The 26,037-nt window shown below is 45.9% G+C and overlaps 1 protein-coding gene across 7 annotated transcripts in view; it reads right to left on the reverse strand.

The window, feature by feature from the left end:
* LOC147123234 (protein YIPF5-like) overlaps positions 1-26,037 on the reverse strand; it is a 90,256-nt gene that overhangs the window by 7,956 nt on the left and 56,263 nt on the right. For 5 of the 7 annotated variants that reach the window (XM_085969496.1, XM_085969504.1, XM_085969486.1 and 2 more), the window contains one exon: positions 14,957-15,313. The exons of the other annotated variants lie outside the window; for them this stretch is intronic. In XM_085969496.1, the coding sequence (XP_085825622.1) occupies positions 15,151-15,313 (163 nt within the window). In that variant the 3' untranslated portion in view covers positions 14,957-15,150. Of the gene's footprint in view, positions 1-14,956; positions 15,314-26,037 lie in introns of those variants that run through there. 7 annotated transcript variants of the gene reach the window in all.

Below are 26,037 nucleotides of genomic sequence, written 5' to 3' on the forward strand. Positions count from 1 at the left end.
TCTCAATATAACACACAGACTTAACAGTGGCGACGAGTATGATCTTACCCTGCGGCAGAGATATATCCAAGGCAGTTTAACGGGCGTCGAGAAGAGGCATCCGCCCTCATCATTCTGCTGAGAAAAGACTCGGGTCTGCAGAGCAAAGGAAGAATTCTGACACGAAGCCTTCCATCAGCAACAGGCAGGATCATCCCTTCTATCACGGTGGTGGGTAAGCCGATCAGCGACGAGAGCAAGTCGGCCACGTTGGCTGTGAAGTAGGGGAGGGAAAAACGGAGGATATAAGGGCGGAGAACTCGACCGTGGCCGGGGAAAAGAGCCGGACAGAAGTCGGGGCCAGAGGCGCTGAGACTGGGGCAGCGTAAGGCACGGAAGCCGCGGTGAATGCAAACGCAGCCGGTGTGAGAGACCGGGCTGCAAGCGGGCTGGGAGACACAACAGCGTCGAGAGAGAGCTTGACCGCGACCGGTGAAAAAGGCCGGGCAGCTACCGAGGCCGCGAGGCGCAGCGACCGGGACAGCGTAAGGTGCGGGAGAAATTTTTTTTAAAAACCCGCGGAGAACTCAGCCGCAGCCGGGGGGAAAGGACCGGACTGCAAGAGGGGCTGGGAGGCATGATTCGAGAACCGCTGGGGAGGGCGAATGCAGCAATACGGCAATCGGCGCGGGAGAAAATAATTTTTTTTAAAACGCGGAGAACTCAGCCACAGCCGGGGGGGGAAAGGACCGGACTGCAAGAGGGGCTGGGAGCCACGATTTGAAAACCGCTGGGGAGGGCGAACGCAGCACTACGGCAATCGCCATTACAGCCAGCGGGGGAGAAAGGCAAACGCGGGAAGCCGCCATTTTCGTAGGCGGGGAAGAAGAGAAGCGCGGGAAACCACCATTTAAAAAAAAAAGTTAAAGAAAAATTTCTTTTGTTTCTCAAGAAGATTGCGAGGATGCCTAAGCGTGGTAACATCAACGATTTCGATCCCGATGTTGAAGATTGGGCCACGTATGTAGAACGCATAGAGATTTATCGTAAGGCAAATAAAATATCAAATAATGATAAAGCACTAACCTTACTAAACTCAATGGGTGCGAAGACATACGGGCTATTGAAGCATCTTCTATCACCAGCTAAACCGGCGGATCAGACCTTCGCTAATATTGTTGCTGTCCTGAGAAATCATTTGAACCCCACACCGCTGATGTTAGCGGAACGATTTAAATTTTATGCGAGAACGCAACGGAAAGAGGAAAGCAACGCGGAGTATTTAATTGAACTGCGTAAGCTGGCGAAATACTGTCAGTTTGGGGAAAGACTGACAGAGGCACTGAGAGACAAATTCGTGTGGATTGTCGAAAGAAGGAACACAAAAGCGGCTACTGGAAGAGAATGATCTTACACTTGATAAGGCTGTCACTATTGCAGCATCGCACGAAGCCACAGCGAGAGGCACTGCGGAAATGCAGCTGAAGGCAGCGGTACTCAGCGTAGATCAAATGGCTTTGGGTACAACGAAATGTTATCGTTGTGAGAAGACAACACACGATCAGAACCAATGCTGGTTTAAAAACCAGGAATGTAGAAAATGTGGCAAGCTTGGTCACATAGCTAAAGTATGCCGGTCAGGAAAGAAGACCAGCAACAAAAAGTCACCGTAGGAAAAGTGCAGAAAGGTACATAAGGTGGCTGAGAAGAGTTCGGATGAACAGAATTCGGATTCAGACTCCAACAGCAAGGAACTGGGTAGTCTGAGAATTCAAAATGGGAGTAAGGAAGCTGACCGACAAACTATCTGGGTCACACTGCAGATAGCAGGAGTCCACGTGAAGATGGAATTGGACACCGGATCGGCGTTGACGGTCATGAATAAGCAAGATTACAAAAAGTTATTCACACATATTCCCCTACGGGATACGGAGGTAGTATTGCAGACATACACGGGGCAAAGAGTATACCCCATCGGAAAGATAAAAGTCAAGGTGGTACACAAGGGCAAAGCACACCAAGGAATGGACATATATGTACTACCTGAGGGAGGTCCACCACTTCTGGGATGGGAGTGGATCAGGAAAATAAATATGGACTGGCACTCCCTAAAAGCAATAACGGTAGATTCCGGGAAAAAGAAAGATGTCAAACCTGAACGATTGTCCAGAATATTGGATGAGGGCATATGCAGCAGTGACAGTGACAAAGCAGAGAGTGAGAACTCGGTGAAGACAATCAGCTCAGACTCTGGAACTGATGATGGTAAGACCAGCCCACGTGCAAAAGACAAGTCTAAAATGGACTTGCAGAATAATGATGGAAAAACGAAGGAGTGCATAAATGCTTCAGAAGAGAACAAAGTATCAGAACAGAATTCCACTCAACAACAACAACATAGTTTGACAGAGAATTCTGAGTCTGTCCAGTCTACAGACATGCACATTTCTGAGGAACACTGGGCTCGAACTCAACTCAATTTCAAACTACAACAGCAATTAGAACAAATGATTCGCCATTTTGAGCAAGAGATGAATGCAAAGAAAAAGTTCTTTGACACAGAGTGGGAGAATCTGGAAAGACAGCAGAAGCAGCTGATTGAGAAAATGGAGCAGGAACACACAAACCGTCTGCGCGATGAGGCCAAACGAATCAAAGCTGAGCAAGAAAGGGAATATGTCAAATTCATCGATCAGTTGAAAGCTAAGAAGAAAGAGCACCCTTTTGTGAGCAGTGTCAGCAGTAATAAGCCACTCAGGGAATTGGTGGCAGAGGCAAAGGTGGCAGAGGCAAAAGCTGAAGTGATGGAGGAAATAGAAGACAATAGAGAAGAAGCAGAAGATGATGACTCATCTGAACCATTATCACCCCTACCAGGTCACGCACGTGGTCCCTCCGAACTGAGCCAAATCAGTCTGGAAGTAGAAAAACTTCCCATGGTACTCGAGCCTTTAGAAGTCAGCAATGCTGGTTCTGAAGTTACGAAAGTTCAAGCTGTTAAGTCCAGTGAAGGACTATTAGATGAGTCACCCCAGCAACGAGAACCTACTACACCACCGAGAACTGCTACACCACCGAGGCGTTATCCGGACCGAGTCAGGAGGCGCAGGAGGCGCCTCCTCAGAGACTGAATCTGTGAACTGTTTTTACATGAAGTTGTGTATATATGTTATGATGTTATGTTTAATGGGGAATATATACTGTTAAGCTAAAAAGGGAGGATTGTAGTGTATGTAACCGTTCCACCTTTAAGAGAACTATTTTAAGGGTTGCACTACTTTATCTTGGCTGCGGTATACTGTAATACCGGTGGTGACCACACCGGTATATAAGTGCTGTGTAATGATTTATTGGGCAGTTCCGCCCTGACCTTCGACTAGTAAAGACCTGTTAAATTTTACTCTTGTGGTCTGTGTAGTAATTCTCAATATAACACACAGACTTAACAGTGACCAACTGCTTAAATGTGATATCCACGATGTCCTCAGCATCGCAAATTGTCCAGTATGTATCTAATCACAGCTCCAGCGCTGCAATGCGGTCTGCCAGTAGCTGCAGCTGGATATACTTCCTGCACACATGGTCAACAGGAACATGGGAAGTGTCCCTGAATTCCCACATAGCGCAGGAGGAGCATACCACGGGGCTGAGCTCTCCTGCCATGACTTATTACATAAGAACATAAGAACATAAGAAATAGGAGCAGGAGTAGGCCAATCGGCCCCTCGAGCCTGCTCCACCATTCAATAAGATCATGGCTGATCTGATCCTAACCGCCAATCCACTATCACAGAACCATCTCCGGAATCTAACAGAATTAGACACACGAAATAGGAGCAGGATCAAATTAAATCAAATCAAATCAATCCCACCAATTACACTACAGTTAAATGATATAATTAAGGGCCCTGGTTTACCAACAGTCCCCACTACACCACAGAGAGCTTAGAATCTATACACCACAGAGTTTAAGTTTAAAAAAAGAGAGAAATACTCACCAACCAATCACTTACCTGCTTTCTGGTGACATCACACTTCGATTACTTTTTACTTCTCTCCCCCCCTCGGAGCTTGGAGATTGGAGAACCTACCTGAGCCTCGCCGCTTTTATCCTGCCGCTCGGCCGCCTCATTCTTCGCGGGTCCGCCGCCGCTCTGAGGCCTACCTGAGCCTCGCCACTTTTATCCCGCTGCTCGGCTGCCTTGTTCCTCGCAGGTCCGCCGCCGCCGCCCCTTGTCATTCAATGGCTTTACCATCACTGTGCATATTATTACCGTGGATGTGATGTCACACTTTTTTTATTCCTTTATGGGATGTGGGCATCACTGGCAAGGCCAGCATTTATTGCCCATTCCTAATTTCCCTTGAGAAGGTGGTGGTGAGCCGCCTTCTTGAACCGCTGCAGTCCGTGTGGTGAAGGTACTCCCACAGTGCTGTTGGGTAGGGAGTTCCAGGATTTTGACCCAGCGACAATGAAGGATCAGTGATATACTAACTCAGGAGTCAGGATGGTGTGTGACTTGGAGGGGAACTTGGAGGTGGTGGTGTTTCCATGCGTCTGCTGCCCTTGTCCTTCTAGGTGGAAGAGGTTGCGGGTTTGGGAGGTGCTGCCGAAGAAGCCTTGGTGAATTGCAGCAGTGCATCTTGTAGATGGTACACACTGCAGCCACAGTACCCTGGTGGTGGAGGGAGTGAATGTTTAAGGTGGTAGATGGGTTGCTTTGTCCTGGATGGTGTCGAGCTTCTTGAGTGTTGTTGGAGCTGCACTCATCCAGGCAAGTGGAAAGTATTCCATCACACTCCTTACTTGTGCCTTGTAGATGGTGGAAAGGCTTTGGGGAGTCAGGAGGTGAGGCACTCACCGCAGAATACCCAGCCTCTGACCTGCTCTTGTTGCCATAATATTTATGTGACTGGTCCAGTTAAGTTTCTGGTCAATGGTAACCCCCCAGGATGTTGATCATGGGGGATTCAGTGAAGGTAAAGCCATTGAATGTCAAGGGGCGGTGGTTAGACTCTTGCTTGTTGGAGATAGTCATTGCCTGGCACTTAAGTGGTGCGAATGCTACCTGCCACTTATCAGCCCAAGCCTGAACGTCGTTCAGGTCTTGTTGCATGTGGGCATGGATATTTTCATTATCTGAGGAGTTGTGAATGGCAGTGAACTTGTGTTGTTCCCAAGGAAAGGAAGATGCCTGAGCGTGGGGACATCAACGATTTTAATTCTGAGATAGAAGACTGGACCACGTACGTGGAACGTATTGAGATACATTGTAAGGCTAATAAAATAGCAAAGGATGAAAAAGCTTTAACCTTACTTAACATAATGGGTGCTAAAACATTCGGGTTGTTGAAGCATCTTCTCTCACCAGCTAAACCGGCGGATCAGACTTTCGATGATATTGTAGCAGTGCTGAAGGATCACTTGAACCCCGCACCGTTGATGTTGGCTGAACGATTCAAATTCTATGCAAGAACGCAACGGAAAGACAAAAGCAACGCGGAATACTTGGTCAAACTGCGTAGGCTAGCGAAACACTGCCAGTTCGGAGGGAATCTGACAGAGGCACTGCGAGACAAGTTCGTATGCGGATTGTCCAAGGAAGGGACGCAAAAGCGACTACTCGAAGAGAACGATCTTCCACTGGATAAGGCTGTCCTTATCGCAGCATCAAACGAAGCCGCAGCGAAAGGAACTGCGGAAATGCAGCTAAAGGCAGCGGCACTCAGGGTACAACAAATTACTTCGGGTACAACGAAATGCTATCGTTGTGGGAAGACAACACATGACCAGAACCAATGCTGGTTTAAAAAACAAGAATGTAGGAAATGTGGCAAGCTCGGTCACATGGCTAAGGTATGCCAGTCAGGAATGACGTACAACAATAATGAGTCACCACAAAAATGGTACAGAAAGGTACAAGAGGTGACTAGGAAGAGTCTGAAGGAACACTCCAACTGCAAAGGACTGGACAGTCTAAGAATTCACAATGTGAGTAATGAAGCTGACCGACAGACTATCTGGATCACGCTACAGATTGCCAAAGTCCAAGTAAAAATGGAAGTGGACACCGGATCAGCGTTGACGGTCATGAATAAGCATGACTATAAAAAGTTATTCAAGCATATTCCACTATGGGATACGGAACTAGTACTGCAGACATACACGGGGCACAAAGTATTCCCCATCGGAAAGATAGAAGTCAAGGTGAGATACAAGGATAAAGATCACCACCGGTTGGACCTGTATGTGTTGCCTGAGGGAGGTCCACCACTTCTGGGACGGGAGTGGATCCGAAAAATAAAGATGGACTGGCATTCACTAAACACCATGACAGTGGATTCCGGAAAAGAGGATGTCAAACCTGAATGGTTGTCCAGAATATTGGACGAAGCTAAAGAGGTATTCCAGCAAGGACTGGGAACACTGCGAGGAATTAAAGCAAAGGTTAAGATTGCAGAACATGCAAGCCCAAAGTTTTTTAAGGCCAGATCGGTACCTTACGCAATACGACCAGCTGTGGAGGCAGAACTGGAAGAACTTGAACGATCAGGGGTCCTGTCAAAAGTGGACTGGAGTGAGTGGGCCACGCCCATTGTTCCCGTCATGAAGTCCTCACCAAGTAATAAGCCAGGGGGACCGGGGAAGGTCCGTATCTGCGGAGATTTCAAGATCACAGTGAATCCGGTGCTTCACATGGTACAATACCCGCTTCCGCGGATTGAAGATATCTTTGCTTCGTTGGCTGGAGGGAAGCACTTCACCAAGATAGACCTGGCTCAGGCATATTTACAGATGGAGGTCGAGGAAGAGTCACGCCAGTACCTCACCATCAACACACACAGAGGCTTGTATCGCTATAATAGACTGGTCTTTGGGGTAGCTTCGGCGCCAGCAATTTGGCAGAGGGCCATGGAGCAGGTATTACAAGGAATTCCAAGCACGCAGTGCTACTTAGATGATATTCTGATCACGGGGAAAGACGAGGAAGAACACCTCACAAATTTGAAACTGGTACTCACCAGGTTGAAGGAGTACGGCCTTCGGGTTAATCGCAAGAAGTGTGAGTTCTTCCAAAAACGGATCTCATACTGCGGTCATGTCATTGACCGAGAGGGACTGCACAAGTCACCTGAAAAGATAGAAGCGGTCGTGAAGGCCCCCGCTCCAGGAAACGTATCACAGTTAAGATCATTCTTGGGGTTGATTAATTACTATCACAAGTTTCTGCCAAATTTATCCACGGTGCTGCATCCGCTGAATGCTCTGTTGCGGAAAGATACACCATGGAAGTGGAGTGAGGAATGCAGAAAGGCTTTTCGCAGAAGCAAGGAGTTGATTACCTCTGAAGAAGTGTTGGCTCATTTCAACCCAACGTTACCCCTTCGTCTAGCTTGTGCTGCTTCCCCGTACGGAATTGGAGCAGTACTGTCGCACAGGCTACCAAATGGCTCGGAAAGGCCAGTGGCATTCGCGTCCCGATCGTTAACCCCCGCAGAGCGAAATTATGCTCAAATAGATAGGGAGGCCCTCAGTCTGGTGTGGGGCGTGAAGAAATTCAATCATTACCTGCAATGTAAGAAGTTCACATTACTGACAGACCACCAGCCGTTGGTGTCCATATTCAACCCAAACAAGGCCGTTTCCACCATGACAGCACAAAGGTTACAAAGGTGGTCCGTGTTACTTGGGGCACACCAATATGACATCGAATACAAAAGGTCCAAACAGCATGGAAATGCTGATGGGTTATCGCGCTTGTCATTACCGATGGTAGAAGAAGCGAGTACAGTGGACCCAGTAGAGATGTTCCACTCATCCATAGTGGAGTGTTTACCGATAACAAACTCAATGATTGAGAATGAGACAAGGAATGACCCGACTCTTTCACGAGTCTATGATTTAACGGTGGAGGGATGGCCAGCACAGAGCGAACCAACACTGCAAGCATTTTCACAGAGGAAAGAACAACTGTCAGTGTGTCGAGGAACCCTGATGTGTGGATCTAGAGTGGTGATTCCACCCAAACTCCAAAGGAAGGTGCTAAAGGAGCTGCACGAAGGACATCTGGGTGGAGTGAAGATGAAGAACCTAGCAAGAGCGTTTGTGTGGTGGCCAGGCATTGATGGAGACATCGAAGAGATCACTAAGAACTGCCTAGGATGTCAGAGGGTTCAGAACGCGCCACCACAGGCTCCTCTGCATCCATGGGAGTGGCCCTCATCTCCTTGGCAAAGAGTACACATCGACTTTGCTGGTCCATTTATGGACTCGATGTTTCTAATAGCGGTGGATGCCCACTCCAAGTGGCCGGAAGTAATTAAGATGACCACCACCACCACGGAAAAAACCATCACAGTGTTAAGGACTATGTTTGCTAGGAATGGCCTGCCGGAACAGATCTGTTCTGATAATGGACCGCAATTTGTGTCCGAAGAATTCAAGAAATTCTTAAAGAGCAATGGGGTTAAGCACTACACGTCAGCCCCATACCACCCCGCCTCCAATGGATTGGCTGAAAGGTTTGTCCAGACCTTCAAGAAGGCCATAAAGGCCATGGGTAATGAAGACATAAATCTACAACATAAGGTGGATAGCTTTTTGTTGGCCTACCGGAATGCAACACATGCGGTCACAAATCAAACTCCCGCCATGATGTTTTTTAATAGATGCCTAAGATGCCGGCTGGATTTACTCAAACCAAACGTCAGAAGGGACATAGAGAACTGGCAATTCCAAGGCATGAATGAAAGGGCCACTAGATCTTTCCAGATCGGTCAACGAGTTTTGGCCCGGGACTACCGTACCGAGAAATGGCAGCCTGGAACTATTGGAAAAAGGCTAGGGCCGTTGATGTATACGGTGGACATTGGGGACAATATAATAAGGCGCCATGTGGACCAGATCATAGGGTCCGCCACAAATGGGCAACCGACTTCACCACCTTACCCGGGTAATGTTGAAACTGAGATACCCAGAACACATACTTCCGATCTGGTAATACTGGAATCAGATGAACCTGACACTGTTTTTCAAGCCGAATCGACTTTGCCAGAAGCACATACTAGCCCGCCGGGAATGACGACACCACTGCAGCGTTATCCGGACAGAATCCGGAAACCTCCAGAAAGACTGAATCTATGAACTGTCTTACATAAGCTGTATATATGTTATAATGTATGTTTACTAAGGAATCAGTATGTTGTAAGCTAAAAAGGGAGGATTGTAGTGTATGTACCCATCTACCTTTAAGGAAACTATTGCATGTAACCGTTCACCTTTAAGAGAACTACTTTAGGTGTGGCACTACTTGTTTGGCTTCTGTATACTGTAATACTGACAGTGACCACACCAGTATATAAGCGTTGTGGTAGGATTCCTTGGGCAGATTCGCCCTGACCTTCGAATAGTAAAGTCCTGTTTGTTTGTTACTCCTGAAGTCTGTGTCGTTATTAACTGCACAACCCACAGACTTTACACACCCCGCCTCCTGTAAGGACTCTCTTCCATTCTCCCAGTTTCTCCGTCTCCGCATCATCTGCTCTGACGATGCCACCTTCCATACCAGTGCTTCTGACATGGCTTCCTTTTTCCTCAACCGAGGATTCCCTCTACAGTGGTTGACACAGCCCTTGACTGTGTCCATTCTATCTCCCGCACTTCTGCCCTCACCCCGCCCCTCCCTCCTGGAACCACGACGGAGTTCCCCTTGTCGTTACCTTTCACCCCACCAGCCTCCACATTCAACTGATCATCCTCCGCCATTTCTGCCACCTCCAAATGCATCTTCTCCTCACCTCCCCTTTCAGCATTCCATAGGGACCACTCCCTCCGCAACACCCTTGTCCACTCCGCTATCACCCCCAACACCCCTTCCCCTTCGCCCTGCACCTTCCCGTGCAAGCGCAGGAAATGCAACACATGCCCTTATACCTCCCCCCTTCCCACTGTCCAGGGCCCCAAACACCCCTTCCAGGTGAAACAGCGATTTACTTGTACTTCTCGCAATTTAGTATACTGTATTCGCTGCTCACGAATGGTTTCCTCTACATTGGGGAGATCAAACGCAGATTGGGTGACCGCTTTGCGGAATACCTCTGTTCCATCCGTAAGTGGGATCCCGAGCTTCCGGTCGCCTGTCATTTTAATTCACCGTTCCACTCCCACTCAGACCTCACCGTCCTCGGCCTCTTGCATTGTTCCACGGAAGCTCAGTGTAAGCTCGAGGAACAGCAGCTCATCTTTCGATTAGGCACTTTACAGCCTTCCGGACTCAAGATAGAGTTCAACAATTTCAGATATTATATATATATATATATATTATATATATATTATCCACACTTTTTGTCTGTCTTTTTTTCTTCTCCCCCACATGGCAGCTGCCTTTCATTCTGCCAGCACAATATACACTTCATCAAGAGCCATCCTTTGTTTCTTAACCTGTTCCATTACCATCTCCTTTTGCCTTGAATATCTCTTAATGTCTATCACAGACCTTCCCTTTTGTTCTTTCATCACCTCCCCCCTTTCCCAGCCACTTCACTTGCTTAAAAATCTGTTCCATTTCCTGCTTTTTTCCAGTTCTGACGAAAGGTCATCGACCTGAAACGTTAACTCTGTTTCTCTCTTCACAGATGCTGCCTGACCTGCTGAGTTTCTCCAGCATTTTCTGTTTTTATTTTATGTCCTCTTGAAGTCTATCACTATCCTCCTCACTGTTCACTATACTTCCAAGTTTTGTGGCATCTGCAAATTTTGAAATTGTGCCCTGTACACCCAAGTCTAAGTCATTAATATATATCAAGAAAAGCAGTGGTCCGAGTAGCGACCCCTGGGGAACCCCACTGTGTACCTTCCTCCAGTCTGATAAACAACCGTTCACCAATACTCTCTGTTTCCTGTCACTTGGCCAATTTCGTATCCATGCTGCCACTGTCCCTTTTATTCCATGGGCTTCAAATTTGCTGGCAAGACTATAATGTGATACTTTATCAAACACCTATATGGGCTATTCAGAAAACTTTCTACACATCACTGCCCATGTCATTTATTTTTCACAGATTTAATAATGATTGCTGTGCTATCTCCATGTTTAAAGAAAACCGGCACAATGACTTTGTTGCTTCTGCTAGTGGAATACTTGTAGAGATTAACCTCCATCAACCAGCACTGTTCTCTGCCGGTTTGCCCATGTTCCGATCTTTAGTTTGTACATTGATGATCACAGAGTACAACTAAGCAGCAGCCACTCGTTAGTCCCAAGCTTTCTGTACACTGACTGACACCCACCTCTACCTCTTCACCGCCTCTCTCAACACTTCCACTGCCTTTGTGTTGTCAGATTGCTCGTCTGACATCCAATCCTGGATGATCCAAAAATTCCTCCAGCTAAACATTGGGAACACCTAAGCCACTGTTTTCACCCCCACCACAAACTCCGTTCCTTGGCCATCGATTCCTTCTCTGTTCCCTGGCCACTATCTCAGGTTGAACCAAATGGTTTGCCACCGCACCGTCCCTGAACTGAGCTTCCAACTCCATAATCCTCTCCATCAGAAAAACCACCCACTTCCACCTCCGTAACATTGCCCATCCCTGCTCCTGCTTCAGCCCACCTTCCCTCCTATAGCTGAGGGTTTTCAGCTTTCAGAATTTTCTCCAGTGTGGGTATGATGGAAATTCCAATGCTCTCACCAACAACACGTGGAAGGAACTCACAGACTTGTTTGTCACAAAGATTAAGACCATCTGTTCATCTGCCTCTGCCACACCCCCCAATCCCCTTATACACCAAGCCAAACCTCTCCCAAGGCTCCCCTGTGCCCCAGCCCTCAACCCATGTCTTTCTCTAGTTTCTCCCTTATCTCCTGCTCCATCTGTGTGAATGAGACCCACTTCCTGGCTTGCTTGATCCCATTCCCACTAAACTGTTGGCCACTAATGTACTACTAGTGTTTATTTCAGTAGCACTGCACACATAGCACTGCACACAAACTAAAAACAAAGATGAAAGGGCCTAAAATGTGAATCTGTGGGTGGTAAAGATCGATTAGATGAGATTTAAAAAATATGCATATGCTAGAAATATGAAACAAAAACAAACGGCTCAATCAGCATCAATGAAAATAAATAATTTTTTGGGCCCAGAGTTCTTTAGTAAGAACACAACAAATCCAAGTACTTAAAAGATACTGGTTAAATAAACTTACTTTCTTTAATTTGGCACGCTCTCTTTGCTCCATTCTTGTTCTGTTCTTTCACAAATACACCACCCACTCGCCCTCCATCTTTCACCGGATAATCCCGCCTCTGCCTGCACTTAATTCATCGAATTTATTTACAATGTAGATACAGCTCAATTTCCCCTGCTTTGATTGGTCAGTTCCGCCATCAATCATCATCAGTCACCCCCGATTTGATGACATGTTGGGCGGCGCCATCAGTACATGATGACCAAGGTTGGCCACCAGTACATGATGACCAAGGTTGGCCACCAGTACATGATGACCAAGGTTGGCCACCAGTACATGATGACCAAGGTTGGCCACCAGTACATGATGACCAAGGTTGGCCACCAGTACATGATGACCAAGGTTGGCCACCAGCACATGATGACCAAGGTTGGCCACCAGTACATGATGACCAAGGTTGGCCACCAGTACATGATGACCAAGGTTGGCCATCAGCCGCACCGACGATAACTCATTATAATAACTGAACATTTTACTCGGGGACTAGTTTCCAGAACCGGGGAATCTTCCAGGAACATTGTTGCCAGGGGACACAGTACCTAATCTGGGGACTGTCCCTGGAAAATGGGGACGTATGGTCACCCTACTCTAAGGCGAACAACCCCAGCTTCTCCAGTCTCTCCACATGACTGAAGTCCCTCATCCCTGGTACCATTCTAGTAACTCCCCTCTGCACCCCCGCCAAGACTTTGACATTCTTCTTAAAGTGTGATGCCCAGAATGGACACAATACTCCAGCTGAGGCCTAACCACTGATTTAAAAAGTTTAATATAACATCCTTTCTTTTGTACTTTGTGCATCTATTTATAAAGCCCAGGATCCCATTTGCTTTTTCAACAGCCTTCTCAACTTGCCCTGCCACGGTCAGAAATTTGCTCTGCATGGAGGCAATTCCACCACCACCTCCTTGGCTCAGTCATGTCTTGGTGTATGAAAATACTTCACCTCGGGAGCAACAGACCATAGGGGGTCTGCAAAAGCAGTGCTTTCTTCCCTACTATGGGTTAACAATGATCTAACTGTTAGCTTGACCAGGTTTGTAGAATTCTCACCTCAGAATACTGTCGACTCGAGCTCCACCGTGGACTTTAACCCATAATCTAGATTGACACTAAATGAATCATTCTGAGCTTCCACGAAAGCTGCTCGATCTGTTCCTGACTGCAGCATCCACAGAGGTGACTACGTGCTCCATGGTAGGCTGCTGATGCCACTGGTCAAAATACAGCACATACTGGAATGGAACTCCTGCATAGTCTCAGACACGTTGTGGTAACTCCAAGGCAGACAGTACAATATCCCCAGCAACTGCTGGTGCATGCCAAGAAGTCTGCTTTTGTAGGCTAGACCTTTGAGGTTTCCACCGCATTTCCGATGGAGTTACGGTGTTGCAGTTGAAGAACGTCCAACGATATTGAGGGCTATAATCTTTGTGCACATTCCTATATACTTGAAAGCTGACATCATTTGCATTCTATTTACTGTGTTCAACATGACATCCAAATATCAGCAAGGCTAATGGTGCTTGCCGTTGTTTATGGGTAAATGGTACAGCAACTTCAGGTGAGGCGCAGATGCGCAGTTAAATGTAAATATCCAAAAGTTGCTGTCTGAGCTGCTCTGCCATTAGCTTCACAAAAATGGCATTTCGCCCTTAGCTTCCCCATTTTATTTAGGAACTTACTATATTTGTCCATTAATCGACCGTTAAACTCGCCACAGAAAGTTAAAGCTTGTCATTACAAGTGTAAGTCCCCTTTTAAGAAGTGATAAGTGTTGATGACTGCCAATCAACTTCTCTGGCACCAAAAATTAACTATTACAAGTGTGGAGTCTCACGCCTTCAGGTTTTGAATTTTTCAGGGGGATTTTAAAAATGTCAAATTTGAATTTTTTTTTTCTTTCTCTTCCTTTCTGTTTCTTTTTATTCTCTCTTAATCCAATCTTTCTTTCCCTCTTTATTTCTCTTTCTGTACCTGATTTGACATTGAATTGAACACTTTAATTCACCCTCCTTCTCATTCCTTCCTGTGTTTATTTCCCAATCCTTAAATCTCATTGGTTAAGAAGATACCCTGCTGGTTGCTTTGTTCACTCAGGTCCCAGATGCCATTTCCCTCGCTGTGACGCTATCAGCTCGCACTTTCAGCAACTTTATGGGCAAAAGTCCTTTGAGCTGAAGGGTGCAGGGGCAAGTCTACTGGCAGACTCCTTTAGCTGCCCAGCTACAGCAAAATCTGGCCCATTATCACCGATCTTATGACAATTAACTAACTTTTATGCAATGTAAGCATAAGTCATCATGTTGTCTCCTTGAGGTCACCTATCTCCAAGATGGCATACCTGGTGATGGGAGATTGGAACGGAGTGAATTCTCTGCAACTGGCTCAATAATCTGATTGCTGAGTAAAGCAGGTCCACAGTACTTGTGGTGATTGACCAGCCAGCTTGACTCAGTGATGGTGGTCAATTTACCATGGGGCTTCTTCCGGCTTCGTTCCAAATAACCCTGCACGATATATAAGGTGATGTTGGCTGGACAAATAGCAGGAGGCTTACCAGTGTCCTTTGCTCATTAAATTGCAGCAGACCCCCGTGCATACTTCAAGAAGGAGAGTAAGCCAATCTGTGCCTAAATTCCTTAGGTTTAGGTAAGTGAGGTGTGACCCTATGGGAAGAAAGTGCACACTCCACATCAGACAAACAGAAACTCTACTAATGCAGATTTCTCAGTAGCATGGTATGGAGACTCTTGGTGATAGATGTCAGATCACCAAAACAGAGCATAGAAAGTGCTTTAAAGGTGACCATGCTTTTATTGGTAAATACATTTCTGAATCCCAAAATTGCATAAATAAAAACATGATGTACAATTAAAACATAATTGAAACTGTACATTTAGTGTTGAAATTATGAACTTAGAAAACTGTCAGAAGTGCAAAAATCCCGTACAGTAAGGCACAAGGATAGGCGACAAGAAGCTGCTGTCCCTCCATTGCCAACGTAGAGATAAACATTTTTGAGGCTGACAGACTGCACCATCCAATGACAATCAAAGCGAGCAGAATTCCAATCGCACCCCTGAGATTAACAAGACAGAGCACATTATCATGAAAGACCTTACCAGCAACGCAATACCAAATATTAAATACATCTTATGATAGTTGCATAATTTCTTTGAAGTTTGTCTGCAGTTCAGTTTAAGGAAATGATCAAGGTTAGTATACTACAGTCTAATCTATTAGGGAGAAATGACAAGGATGTGAATTTTGTTTTCTTATTTTTAGTCAATGCCACTGTTGAAGGAATTAAATGCAGAAATCAGAAAATAGGTTAACTCAAAATCGGAGTGTGTTTTGTGAGTAAAATTTGATAATTAGTTTCTTAAAGCTGGAGCCTGGAAATTATAGTGAGATGTTATCATATATAAACATCAAACGCAATCGCATAGGGCTGGATTTTATCAATGGAGACATGCTGGAGGCAGGAATTCTGGTTTCCGGGTTTCAGTCCCGCCCCAGTGACATCTGACCAGCCCACACTATTTTCCCTTGATTGGCATTGTTAAGTCCGCCCTGCGGGCTTACTGGCCAATTAAGGGAAAGCTGGACACAGATGACGTCAGCGTATGACACTTCACCTGTTGAAAAAATTTTGACAGATGGATTGTCAGCATTTGACAGCTTTGAGAAGCTGTCAAACACTGACAATCTCTGTTCTAAGGTGAGCCCTTGCACAGAAGGCTCACCAAGACCTCTCTCCTCAGCAGAAAGCAGATGGCTGCTGCATCTGAGAATGCAGCAGCCATTCTGTTATCTCTGCCATTGAGATGAGCCACCTCCGGATCCTCAAAGGTTGAAGCCTGCAGAGAGAAGCAAAGGTAAGGAAACTTTTTTCAACACTTTACACTCGCCTCTCATACATACCTGTCCACACTTGCACCCATCACCCACCTCTACAGCTGACATTTTGATCCCTCTCACCCCGCAGACCCACTGCTCGCCTCACTGACCCTGGCGAGGTTCGCAGCCATTGGGAAACCCGCAATTGCAGGTGTAAAATGGGGAAAGGCCTCAAAACTGCCTGCTAACTACCTGCAGGCAGTTAATTGGCTCTATCCCCTTCCCGCCTCAAGGAGACGGGTCCCTGCGTGACTCGGGGAACCGCCTCCCGGGAAGATGGCACGGAGGCAGGTTGGGAGCGGAGTCAGTACCCGCTCCCAGTTTCTGCCATTTTCCCGACAGTCCCACCTCCAAACCCGCCTCCCCAGAGCTGGGAAAATTCCCCCCATAGAGTCAGTAACCTGCTCATTTTAAATGTGTTAACACCTCCATTAAAATTGTGATATTATTAATTTGATATTAGCAGCCATACAGTAACAAGACCTACAATGATTTCTAGACTGATGAATTGTTCAAACTATTGATTTCACCTTTTTTCTTAGAAAACTCACCCAAACTACAAAGTTGGTCCTTTTGTTATGTAACTTGTCAAGCTATTTTCAAACTGTGATCTTTTCTCTGTTGTTACTAATTTCCCCTGAAGAGCACACTTCCAACTTTTATTCAGATCCCACCCGCCCCACCTCCCCACCTACCCATCCCCGGCAATGAAATAATAACTTTTATGAAGGATTTTTGGTATGTGATGTTACCAAGGACTGATATTGACTGCATGAAATTGTTTCACCAACTGGATGAGAGCAATGTCTAAGGGGAGTCGGCCCTGTGCCAATTAGTGCAACATTTTGGTGTTCTTCTGCTCTGGACCCATGCTCACGAGAAACTGTACACACTTATTTCACTTAGGACCCTTACACTCAGCAGAGAGAGGAGACTTTTATTGTGACAGTGAAGTTTCAATTTGAATCCAGATCCTTGAGGTGAAAAGATACTGTGCTGACCCATTGCATTAATCTGTCTCTCCAAAATATAGCAGTTTTCTGTATTATATGCATCATATATTGGTAAAACATACCATATATTACTGTCACCCAATGTTTTCCTGCACAGTTCACTGATCTTTTATCTTGAAGTATAGCAAATTCCCTCCAGTACTCATTAGCAATTATCTGTCCTACTAATAATAGAACAGGAATTAAGGAGATATCTACAGGTGAAAAACCATTAGCCAAAAGAAGTGACAGTGGATATGTTTGTACAATGCTGGTATGCAAGGTGACTATTCAAATGCAGATAATATAACAGAATCAATCTTAGCAGGAATCTAATCTCCAAAAGTCAGACTTGTGCAATCAGAACTGTTGCAGTGACTGATGTGTTTGCATATCAGAACTGAAAGAAATTATGGTATCATGCCACAAATAGTTTTCAATTGTATTTTTTGCCTTTGCTGCTGAAGCTATTCAAATAAAGATGGAAAGGAATTTAAAACCAATCTTGTTGGATTATTCTCTTCAAATGGTTTACCAGATAGCATTTAATGGCACTGTTATATGGCAAATAATGGTTTGACACTGGTTCAGAGCAAAGTAGTGTTCTGTATATCTGCTTATATAGATGGGCAGAACACCTAGAAAGAAAGAACTTGCATTTATATAGCACCTGTCACGACCTCAGGACATCCCAAAGCACTTTACAGTCAATTAAGTATTTTTGAAGTGTAGTCACTGTTGTAATGTAGGAAACATTATACAACAAGATCCCACAAACAGAAATGTGATAATGACCAGATCATCTGTTATTAGTGATGTTGGTTGAGGGATGGTGCAAGGAGATTTAAAGAGAGGGAAAAATAAATAAGAAATAGGACAGGGAGAGTAAATAAATAAACAGTGCAATTATATTCCACATCTTGTATTACTGTAATATGGCCCTAATTTTAACTGCCCTCACCTGGAGGAAACTGGGCGAGGGGGCAGTTAAAATAACGGGAGTCACTTAACCCCTCCAATCCTACTTCCTCCCCACCGTGATCCCATATTAACCTGTTCTTTTGTACAGGCAAGCAGGACACCCGCAGGAAGGAAGCGCGATTTTGTTCTAAGTATGCAGATCGGGAACCCAATCTGCAATTTCAACCTGAGGCCTCAGCGCAGGGGAAGTGTTGGCTCCCCTGTCAGGCAAAACGCCGGGAGGCAGATCCTGGGCCTGACGAGGTCCAGAAGGTAAGTTTTAAATTTATTTTTCAGGTTTCCTTGCGGACCAAGAGGGGCATGAGTGTGTCTCCAGGGCTCCCTTGCTAGCCCCCCTCTCCCCAATCGTGGCAAGATCTTCCCACCCACCCCCGCCACCCCCGATCGCAGCAAGATCACACTCCATCCCCCTGATTGTGACAAGACCCCCCCACTGGCTGCTAGGAACCATCCCCTCAGATCCCCAGCTGGGGCATACTGCTGTGTAGCTGCACTCCCGCCTGCCGGCCAGGCTGCCTATTTAGCTGGCTGTTGGGCGGGAGACTGTAGCAGATTATTTAAATGAGGCCCTGCCATTCAGATCAGCAGGGTCTCCACTCCTCAGCCTTGTTACCGCACTCCTCCACACCAACTCGCCTCCCCATTAATACTGAGGCCATAGTTTCTGATGCAGCAATGCAAGATGAGCTGTACAACTGCAGTTGAGCCAGAGTTAATTTGAAGCATTCACATAGTCTCACAGCATGTTGGCTTAACAATGGTTGCAATTATGCTGTCTGCTATTAATCTACAAATGTTAGAATAAAGCTAGCTGTCTCTTTAGTTCCCTGTTAATAGTAAAACTTTCACTGGCAGTCAGAGATCAGTAAGGACGAGACCTGCACACGTCCTTAAGTGGAACTTTGCTTTGGGAAGTGGCGTAAACAGATATAACAAACCAGTGGTGTCTGCATGCAGCACTCTCAAACCAGTAGGCAAGAATCTAACTGCAACATACGTTTTTTAACTTTGGAGATCTCTGCCATTAAGTAAAGTCAGGACATTTTCTGCATAATAAATATCATGAAAATATTTACAAAACCACAACACCATCTAGCAAACTCAAGATCAAACCCCACCAGGACAAGTTGTGAAACTGAATTCAATGGGGGGAAAATATGGTTGCTTAGCGCCTCCCGTTAGCACCCTAAGAGGGCATGGCGATGTTTGCGCCGCTCACGAAATTGACCAGTGTTTTTGCGGCAGCGCTATACTCTACCGCCCCGATCTCCTGTGCCCGCAGATCGTGACGTCAGTCAAACATCCAGCGCCCCGGACCGGATATTGAGTGGCGCCCCCTTTTTTTCCGCCTGCCACAATCAACGATGGGGAGAGTGGAACGTTTTCCAGTCATGAAGGGGCTGGGGGAGCGTTATTTAAAGGCGTTCTCTTCCTGCCTTTTTTTGTGGGAGACATTTTTGCACCACTCATTCTGACAGAGAGAGAGAGATTCTGAGAGCAAGACGCTTCAGCAGAGAGTCAGCACTGTGTGAAGTAATTTTGGCTACTGAGCAGCGCTTTGCAAGTTCTTTTGGATTTGACCTTCATTACTTCAATTGTCAACAGACTATGGGGGCTGCACTGATTCGGGGCATCGTCCTGCGCCTGCAGAATCAGAGGCATCAGAGACACAGAGAAAGAGTGGCAATCATGGCCAGAGGGAGGAGGGCCAACAGGCCTCTGCACAGGTGACCTTACCCTCCCAGGATATTCCGGGAACAATTCTCCTACATTGATTTGTCTGAGGGGCAGTGTTTGCGCAGGCTGCACTTCAGCAAGGAGGTGGTCACTGACCTCTGCCACTTGCTGCAGCCAGATCTGCAGCCTCAACTGAGGACCAGGACGTCTCTGTCGGTGGCAGTGAAGGTCACAGTGGCTCTGAATTTTTATGTCACCGGCTGCTTTCAAGCAGCTGCTGGGGACATCATAAGAACATAAGAAATAGGAGCAAGAGTAGGCCAATCGGCCCCTCGAGCCTGCTCCGCCATTTAATAAGATCATGGCTGATCTGATCCTAACCGCCAATCTACTATCACAGAACCATCTCCTGAATCTAACAGGATTAGACACACGAAATAGGAGCAGGATCAGGCTACACGGCCCCTGGGCCCACTCCGCTACCCACAGGGCCATGTCCGATCCGAACCGAGACTCATGTCCAAATTCCTGCCCGCTCCCCGTAACCCTTAATTCCCTTTACTTCTAGGAAACTGTCTATTTCTGTTTTAAATTTATGTAATGATGTAGCTTCTACAGCTTTTTGGGGCAGCACATTCCATGGACCTATCACCCTCTGAGTGAAGTAGTTCCTCCTCATCTCAGTTTTGAAAGAGCAGCCCCTTATTCTAAGACTATGCCCCCTAGTTCTAGTTTCACCCATCATCGGGAACATCCTCCCCGCATCCACCCGATCCAACCCCTTCACAATCTTATATGTTTCAATAAGATCGCCTCTCACTCTTCTGAACTCCAATGAGTAGAGTCCCAATCTACTCAACCTCTTCTCATATGTCCATCCCCTCATCCCCGGGATTAACCGAGTGAACCTTCTTTGTACTGACTCGAGAGCAAGTATGTCTTTTCTTAAGTATGGACACCAAAACTGTATGCAGTATTCCAGGTGCGGTCTCACCAATACCTTGTACAACTGAAGCAATACATCCGTATTTTTATACTCTATCCCCCTAGCAATGAAAGCCAACATTCCATTGGCCTTCTTAATCACTTGCTGCACCTGCATACTAACCTTTTGAGTTTCGTGCACCAGGACCCCCAGATCCCTTTGTACTTCAGTACTTTCCAGTTTCTTGCCATTAAGATAATAACTTGTTCTACGATTTTTCCTGCCAAAGTGCATAACCTCACACTTTCCAGTATTGTATTCCATCTGCCAAATCTCTGCCCACTTACTTAGCCTGTCTATGTCCCCTTGCAGGTTTTTTATGTCCTCCTCACTCACTACTTTCCCTCCCATCTTAGTATCATCTGCAAACTTTGATATGTTACACTCGGTCCCCTCCTCCAAATCGTTAAGATAGATTGTAAAGAGTTGGGGACCCAGCACCGACCCCTGCGGAACACCACTAGTTACTGATTGCCATTCTGAGAATGAACCATTTATCCCAACTCTCTGCCTTCTGTTAGATAGCCAATCCTCTATCCATGCCAGAATATTACCCCCAATCCCGTGATTTTTTATCTTAAGCAATAATCTTTTGTGTGGCACCTTGTCAAATGCCTTTTGGAAGTCTAAATGCACTACGTCCACTGGTTCCCCTTTATCTACCCTATATGTTACTTCCTCAAAGAACTCCAGCAAATTTGTCAAACATGACTTCCCCTTCATAAAATCATGCTGACTTTGTCCTATTAAATTATGATTATCCAAATGTCCTGTTACTGTCTCCTTAATAATGGACTCCAAAATTTTACCTACCACAGATGTTAGGCTAACCGGTCTATAGTTTCCAGCCTTCTGTCTACTGCCCTTTTTAAATAAGGGTGTTACATTAGCAGTTTTCCAGTCTGCCGGGACCTTTGCTGAGTCCAGGGTGTTTTGGAAAATTATTACCAATGCATCCACAATCCCTACCGCCACTTCCCTCAAGACCCTAGGATGTAAGCCATCAGGTCCAGGTGATTTATCCGCCTTGAGTCCCATTATTTTACCGAGTACCACTTCCTTAGTGATTTTGATCGTGTTTACCTCCTCCCCCCCTATAGCCCCCTGTTTGTCCAGTGTTGGGATATTCTTAGTGCCTTCTACTGTAAAGACTGATACAAAATATTCATTCAGTGTTTTTGCCATCTCCATATTTCCCACCATTAATTTCCCGGTCTCATCCTCTAAGGGACCAACATTTACTTTAGCCACCCTTTTTCTTTTTATATAACTATAAAAACTCTTACTACCTGTTTTTATATTTTTTGCTAATTTACTTTCATAATCTATCTTCCCTTTCTTAATCAATCTTTTTGTTATTTTTTGCTGTCTTTTAAAGTTTGCCCAATCCTCTATCCTCCCACTAGATTTGGCTACCTTATATGCCCTTGTTTTTAGTCGAATACTATCCTTAATTTCTTTACTTAGCCACGGATGGCTGTCTTTTCTTTTACACCCTTTTCTTCTCAGTGGAATATATATTTTTTGGAAGTTGTAAAATAACTCCTTAAATGTACACCACTGATCATGTATCGTCTTACCCTTTAATCTATTTTCCCAATCCACTATACTCAATTCCACTCTCATACCTTCATAGTCTCCTTTATTCAAGCTTAGCACGCTTGTTTGAGATCCAACCTTCTCACCCTCTAATTGAATATGGAATTCAACCATGTTATGGTCACTCATTCCAAGGGGATCCTTTGCTAGGACATTTTTAATTAATCCTGTCTCGTTACACAGGACCAGATCTAAGGTTGCTTGCCCCCTGGTCGGTTCAGTAACATACTGCTCAAGAAACCCATCCCTAATACACTCAATGAACTCATCCTCAAGGCAGCCCTGCCCAATTTGATTTGTCCAATTAATATGATAGTTAAAATCCCCCATAATTATAGATGTTCCCTTATTACAAGCCTCAACTATTTCCTGACTGATACTCCGTCCAACATAGTTGCAACTGTTCGGAGGCCTATAGACTACGCCCACTCGTGTTTTTTTCCCCTTATTATTCCTTACCTCCACCCAAACTGTTTCATTATCCTGATCTTTTGACCCAATATCATTTCTCTGTATTACAGTGATTCCTTCCTTTATTAACATAGCCACCCCACCTCCCCTTCCTTCCTGCCTGTCCTTCCTGATCGTTAAATAACCTGGTATGTTTAATTCCCAGGCATTGTCACCCTGCAGCCATGTTTCTGTAATGGTCACAAGATCATACCCATATGTAGTTATTTGTGCCATTAACTCATCTATTTTGTTACGAATGCTACGTGCATTCAGATAGAGAACTTTCAAATATGTTTTGTGACACTTAGTTCCTGCTTTTGCCCTTTTTATTACTTTACCTTTTTCTCCATACCTTCTGCCCCTTCTTGACACGCTCTGGTTTTTAATTTCCCCACTGCTACCTAAGTCTATGACCTTCTCTGTTGTCATTTTTATTATTTGCTCTCTAGGAACCTCCCGCCCACTAGTAAGTTTAAAGCCCTCTCGACAGCCCTAGTTATATGATCCGCCAGGACTCTAGTCCCAGCACTGGCCAAGTGAAGCCCGTCCCAACGGAACAGCTCCCTCCTGCCCCAGTACTGGTGCCAGTGTCCCAGGAAGCAAAACCCATTTCTCCCACACCAGTCTTTGAGTCACGCATTTAACTCTCTAATTTTATTTGTACTAGCCAAATTCACTCGTGGCTCAGGTAATAATCCAGAGATTATTACCCTTGAGGTTCTGTTTTTTCATTTGACCCCTAGCTGTTCATACTCCTTTAACAGAACCGGCTTCCTAGTCCTATCTACGTCGTTTGTACCAACATGGACCACGACAACTGGACCCACCCCCTCCCACTGCAAGTTTCTTTCCAACCCAGAGGCGATGTCCTTAACCCTGGCACCGGGTAGGCAACACAGCCTTTGGGACTCTCGCTCTCGGCTGCAGAGAACTCTATCTATCCCCCTAATAATACTATCCTCTACCTCTACAACGTTTCTCGTTACTCCCCGCTCTTGAATGGCCCCCCATTCCACGGTGCTGTGGCCAGGTTGCTCATCCTCCCTGCAGTCCCTGCTCCCGTCCCCACAGGGAGTAAGAACCTCGAACCTGTTGGACAAGAGCAAGGGCTGCGGCTCCTCCAGCTCTACCTCCTGGATCCCCGTACCTGCCTCACTTGTAGTCACACCATCCTGTCCCTGGCCATGGGCTACATCTGAATTAATTAACTTCATAGGTGTGATCACCTCCTGATACACAGAGTCCAGGTACTTCTCCCCCTCCCTGATGTGTCGCAGTGTCTGAAGCTCAGACTCCAGCTCATCAACATGGAGCTGGAGTTCCTGTAGCAGCAGACACTTGTCACAGATGTAATCACCGTGAGCCTCAATGGAGTTCACCGGCTCCCACATCTCGCAACAGTAACACATCACCTGCTCCATTCTATGTAATTAATTAAATTTTTTATTGTTAGTTATGGACACCCTCTGCCTGATTATAGATGCTAGTATCCCCTTTAATTAATTGGATTTAATTTAAATCAATCCCTCTAATTACACCAGTTAAATGGTTTACCAACTGTCACTCTGCACCAGAAAGGCCTTATTAACTATAACCCACAGAGTTAAAGTTTGAAAAGAGCACCTAACACCCCACTTACCCAACATCACACACTTACCCAAACTCACAGCACTCTCTGCAGACTCGCACTCAGTGCTTGCTCGCACTAGGACTGGTCTTTTTATACTGTTTGTTTGTTTACAGCCAAATGAGTCACCCCTGCTGATTGGTTAGAAAACTGGTTTCCACTGCCTGCTGTGCCAATTTACCCCTACTGCAGTGTAACCTTGTTTTACTCTTCTTAAACCAACAGAATCCCAAATATTTAACTTTTCCCCTTTACTTAAACTGCTTAAGTAATCTTATCAAGAATGATTTAAAGAGAAATAACAATTAAAGAACTCACACACTTACCCAAACTCACAGCACTCTCTGCTGACTCGCACTCAGTCAGACATCGCCAATATTTCCCAGTTCGCGGTCCATTGCTGTAGCCGGGAGGTCACAAATGCCCTCTATAAAAGGAGATGCCAGTACATCTCTTTCCCAATGACCCGGGCCAAACAGCATGAACGCGCATTGGGCTTTGCGAGGATAGCGGGCTTCTCCATGGTGCAGGGCGCCATTGACTGCACATATGTGGCATTGCGGGCACTGCATGAGAATGCAGATTTTCCGAAACCGCAAGGGGTTCCACTGCTTAAATGTCCAGTTAGTGTTTGACCACAGACAGCTGATACTCGCTATCAATGTCCGCTATCCTGGCAGCAGCCATGATGCTTTCATCCTGCTCCAGACTGGTGTGCCAGACCTTTTCCAGGCACTGCATCAGCCAAGTGGTTGGCTTCTCAGGGACAAGGGTTATCCACTCTGCACCTGGCTGATGACAATGCTCCAAAACCCCAACACCCCTGCTGAGCTGCCGTACAATGAGAGCCATCTCGCCACCAGGAACATCATTGAGCAGATGATCGGCATGTTCAAGCAACGGTTCCGCTGTCTGGACCACTCAGGAGGAGCCCTGCAGTACTCGCCTGAGCGAGTCTCGCTTTTCATAGTTGTTTGCTGCATTCTTCATAACCTTGCAATCCTCAGGACCCAGCCAATGCCACCAGGCCTTGGTGCACCACTGGAGGAGGAAGAGGAGGAGGATGATCAGCAGCAGCAGCAAGGCGGGAGGGAGGCCAACAATGTTGAAACTGCAAGGGCCGTCCATCAAAGACTGATAACAAGCTGCTTCTAGGCCCCTACTTGGGAAATGGCTTCTGGCATGGAGAACAACATGATGGAAAGCAACCCGCAACCCCAAAGCCAGCCAAGGCAGCAATTATTCCAAAGGCCAAACATGTACATTTTGAATACAACAACTTTATTATTTAACAAACTCTGTGTGTCATTTATTCATGACAAACTAATAGAAACAAACACAAAAAATCATTAATTAACATAACTGGTTCTCACAACCTGGAGATAATGGCCAAAACACTAAACAAAATTATCAGACGAACCTCGGCCTTTAATAAAAACATTCCCAACATTTCATCAGACCTCCTACGTTTTGTCCTTCGAGGGTGATCTCCTTCCCTTGCCCACTTGCCCCCTTCCCACCCTACTGCTCCTCCGTAATGGGGCCCCAGTGGCTGCAACAAGGCTGGTGGAACGCTGCTTAAATGTCAG

The sequence above is a fragment of the Somniosus microcephalus genome, chromosome 2 (genome assembly GCF_052327205.1).
Source record: "Somniosus microcephalus isolate GS21.2 chromosome 2, FLI_Smic_1.0, whole genome shotgun sequence".
In the NCBI taxonomy this organism is placed as follows: Eukaryota; Metazoa; Chordata; class Chondrichthyes; order Squaliformes; family Somniosidae; genus Somniosus; species Somniosus microcephalus.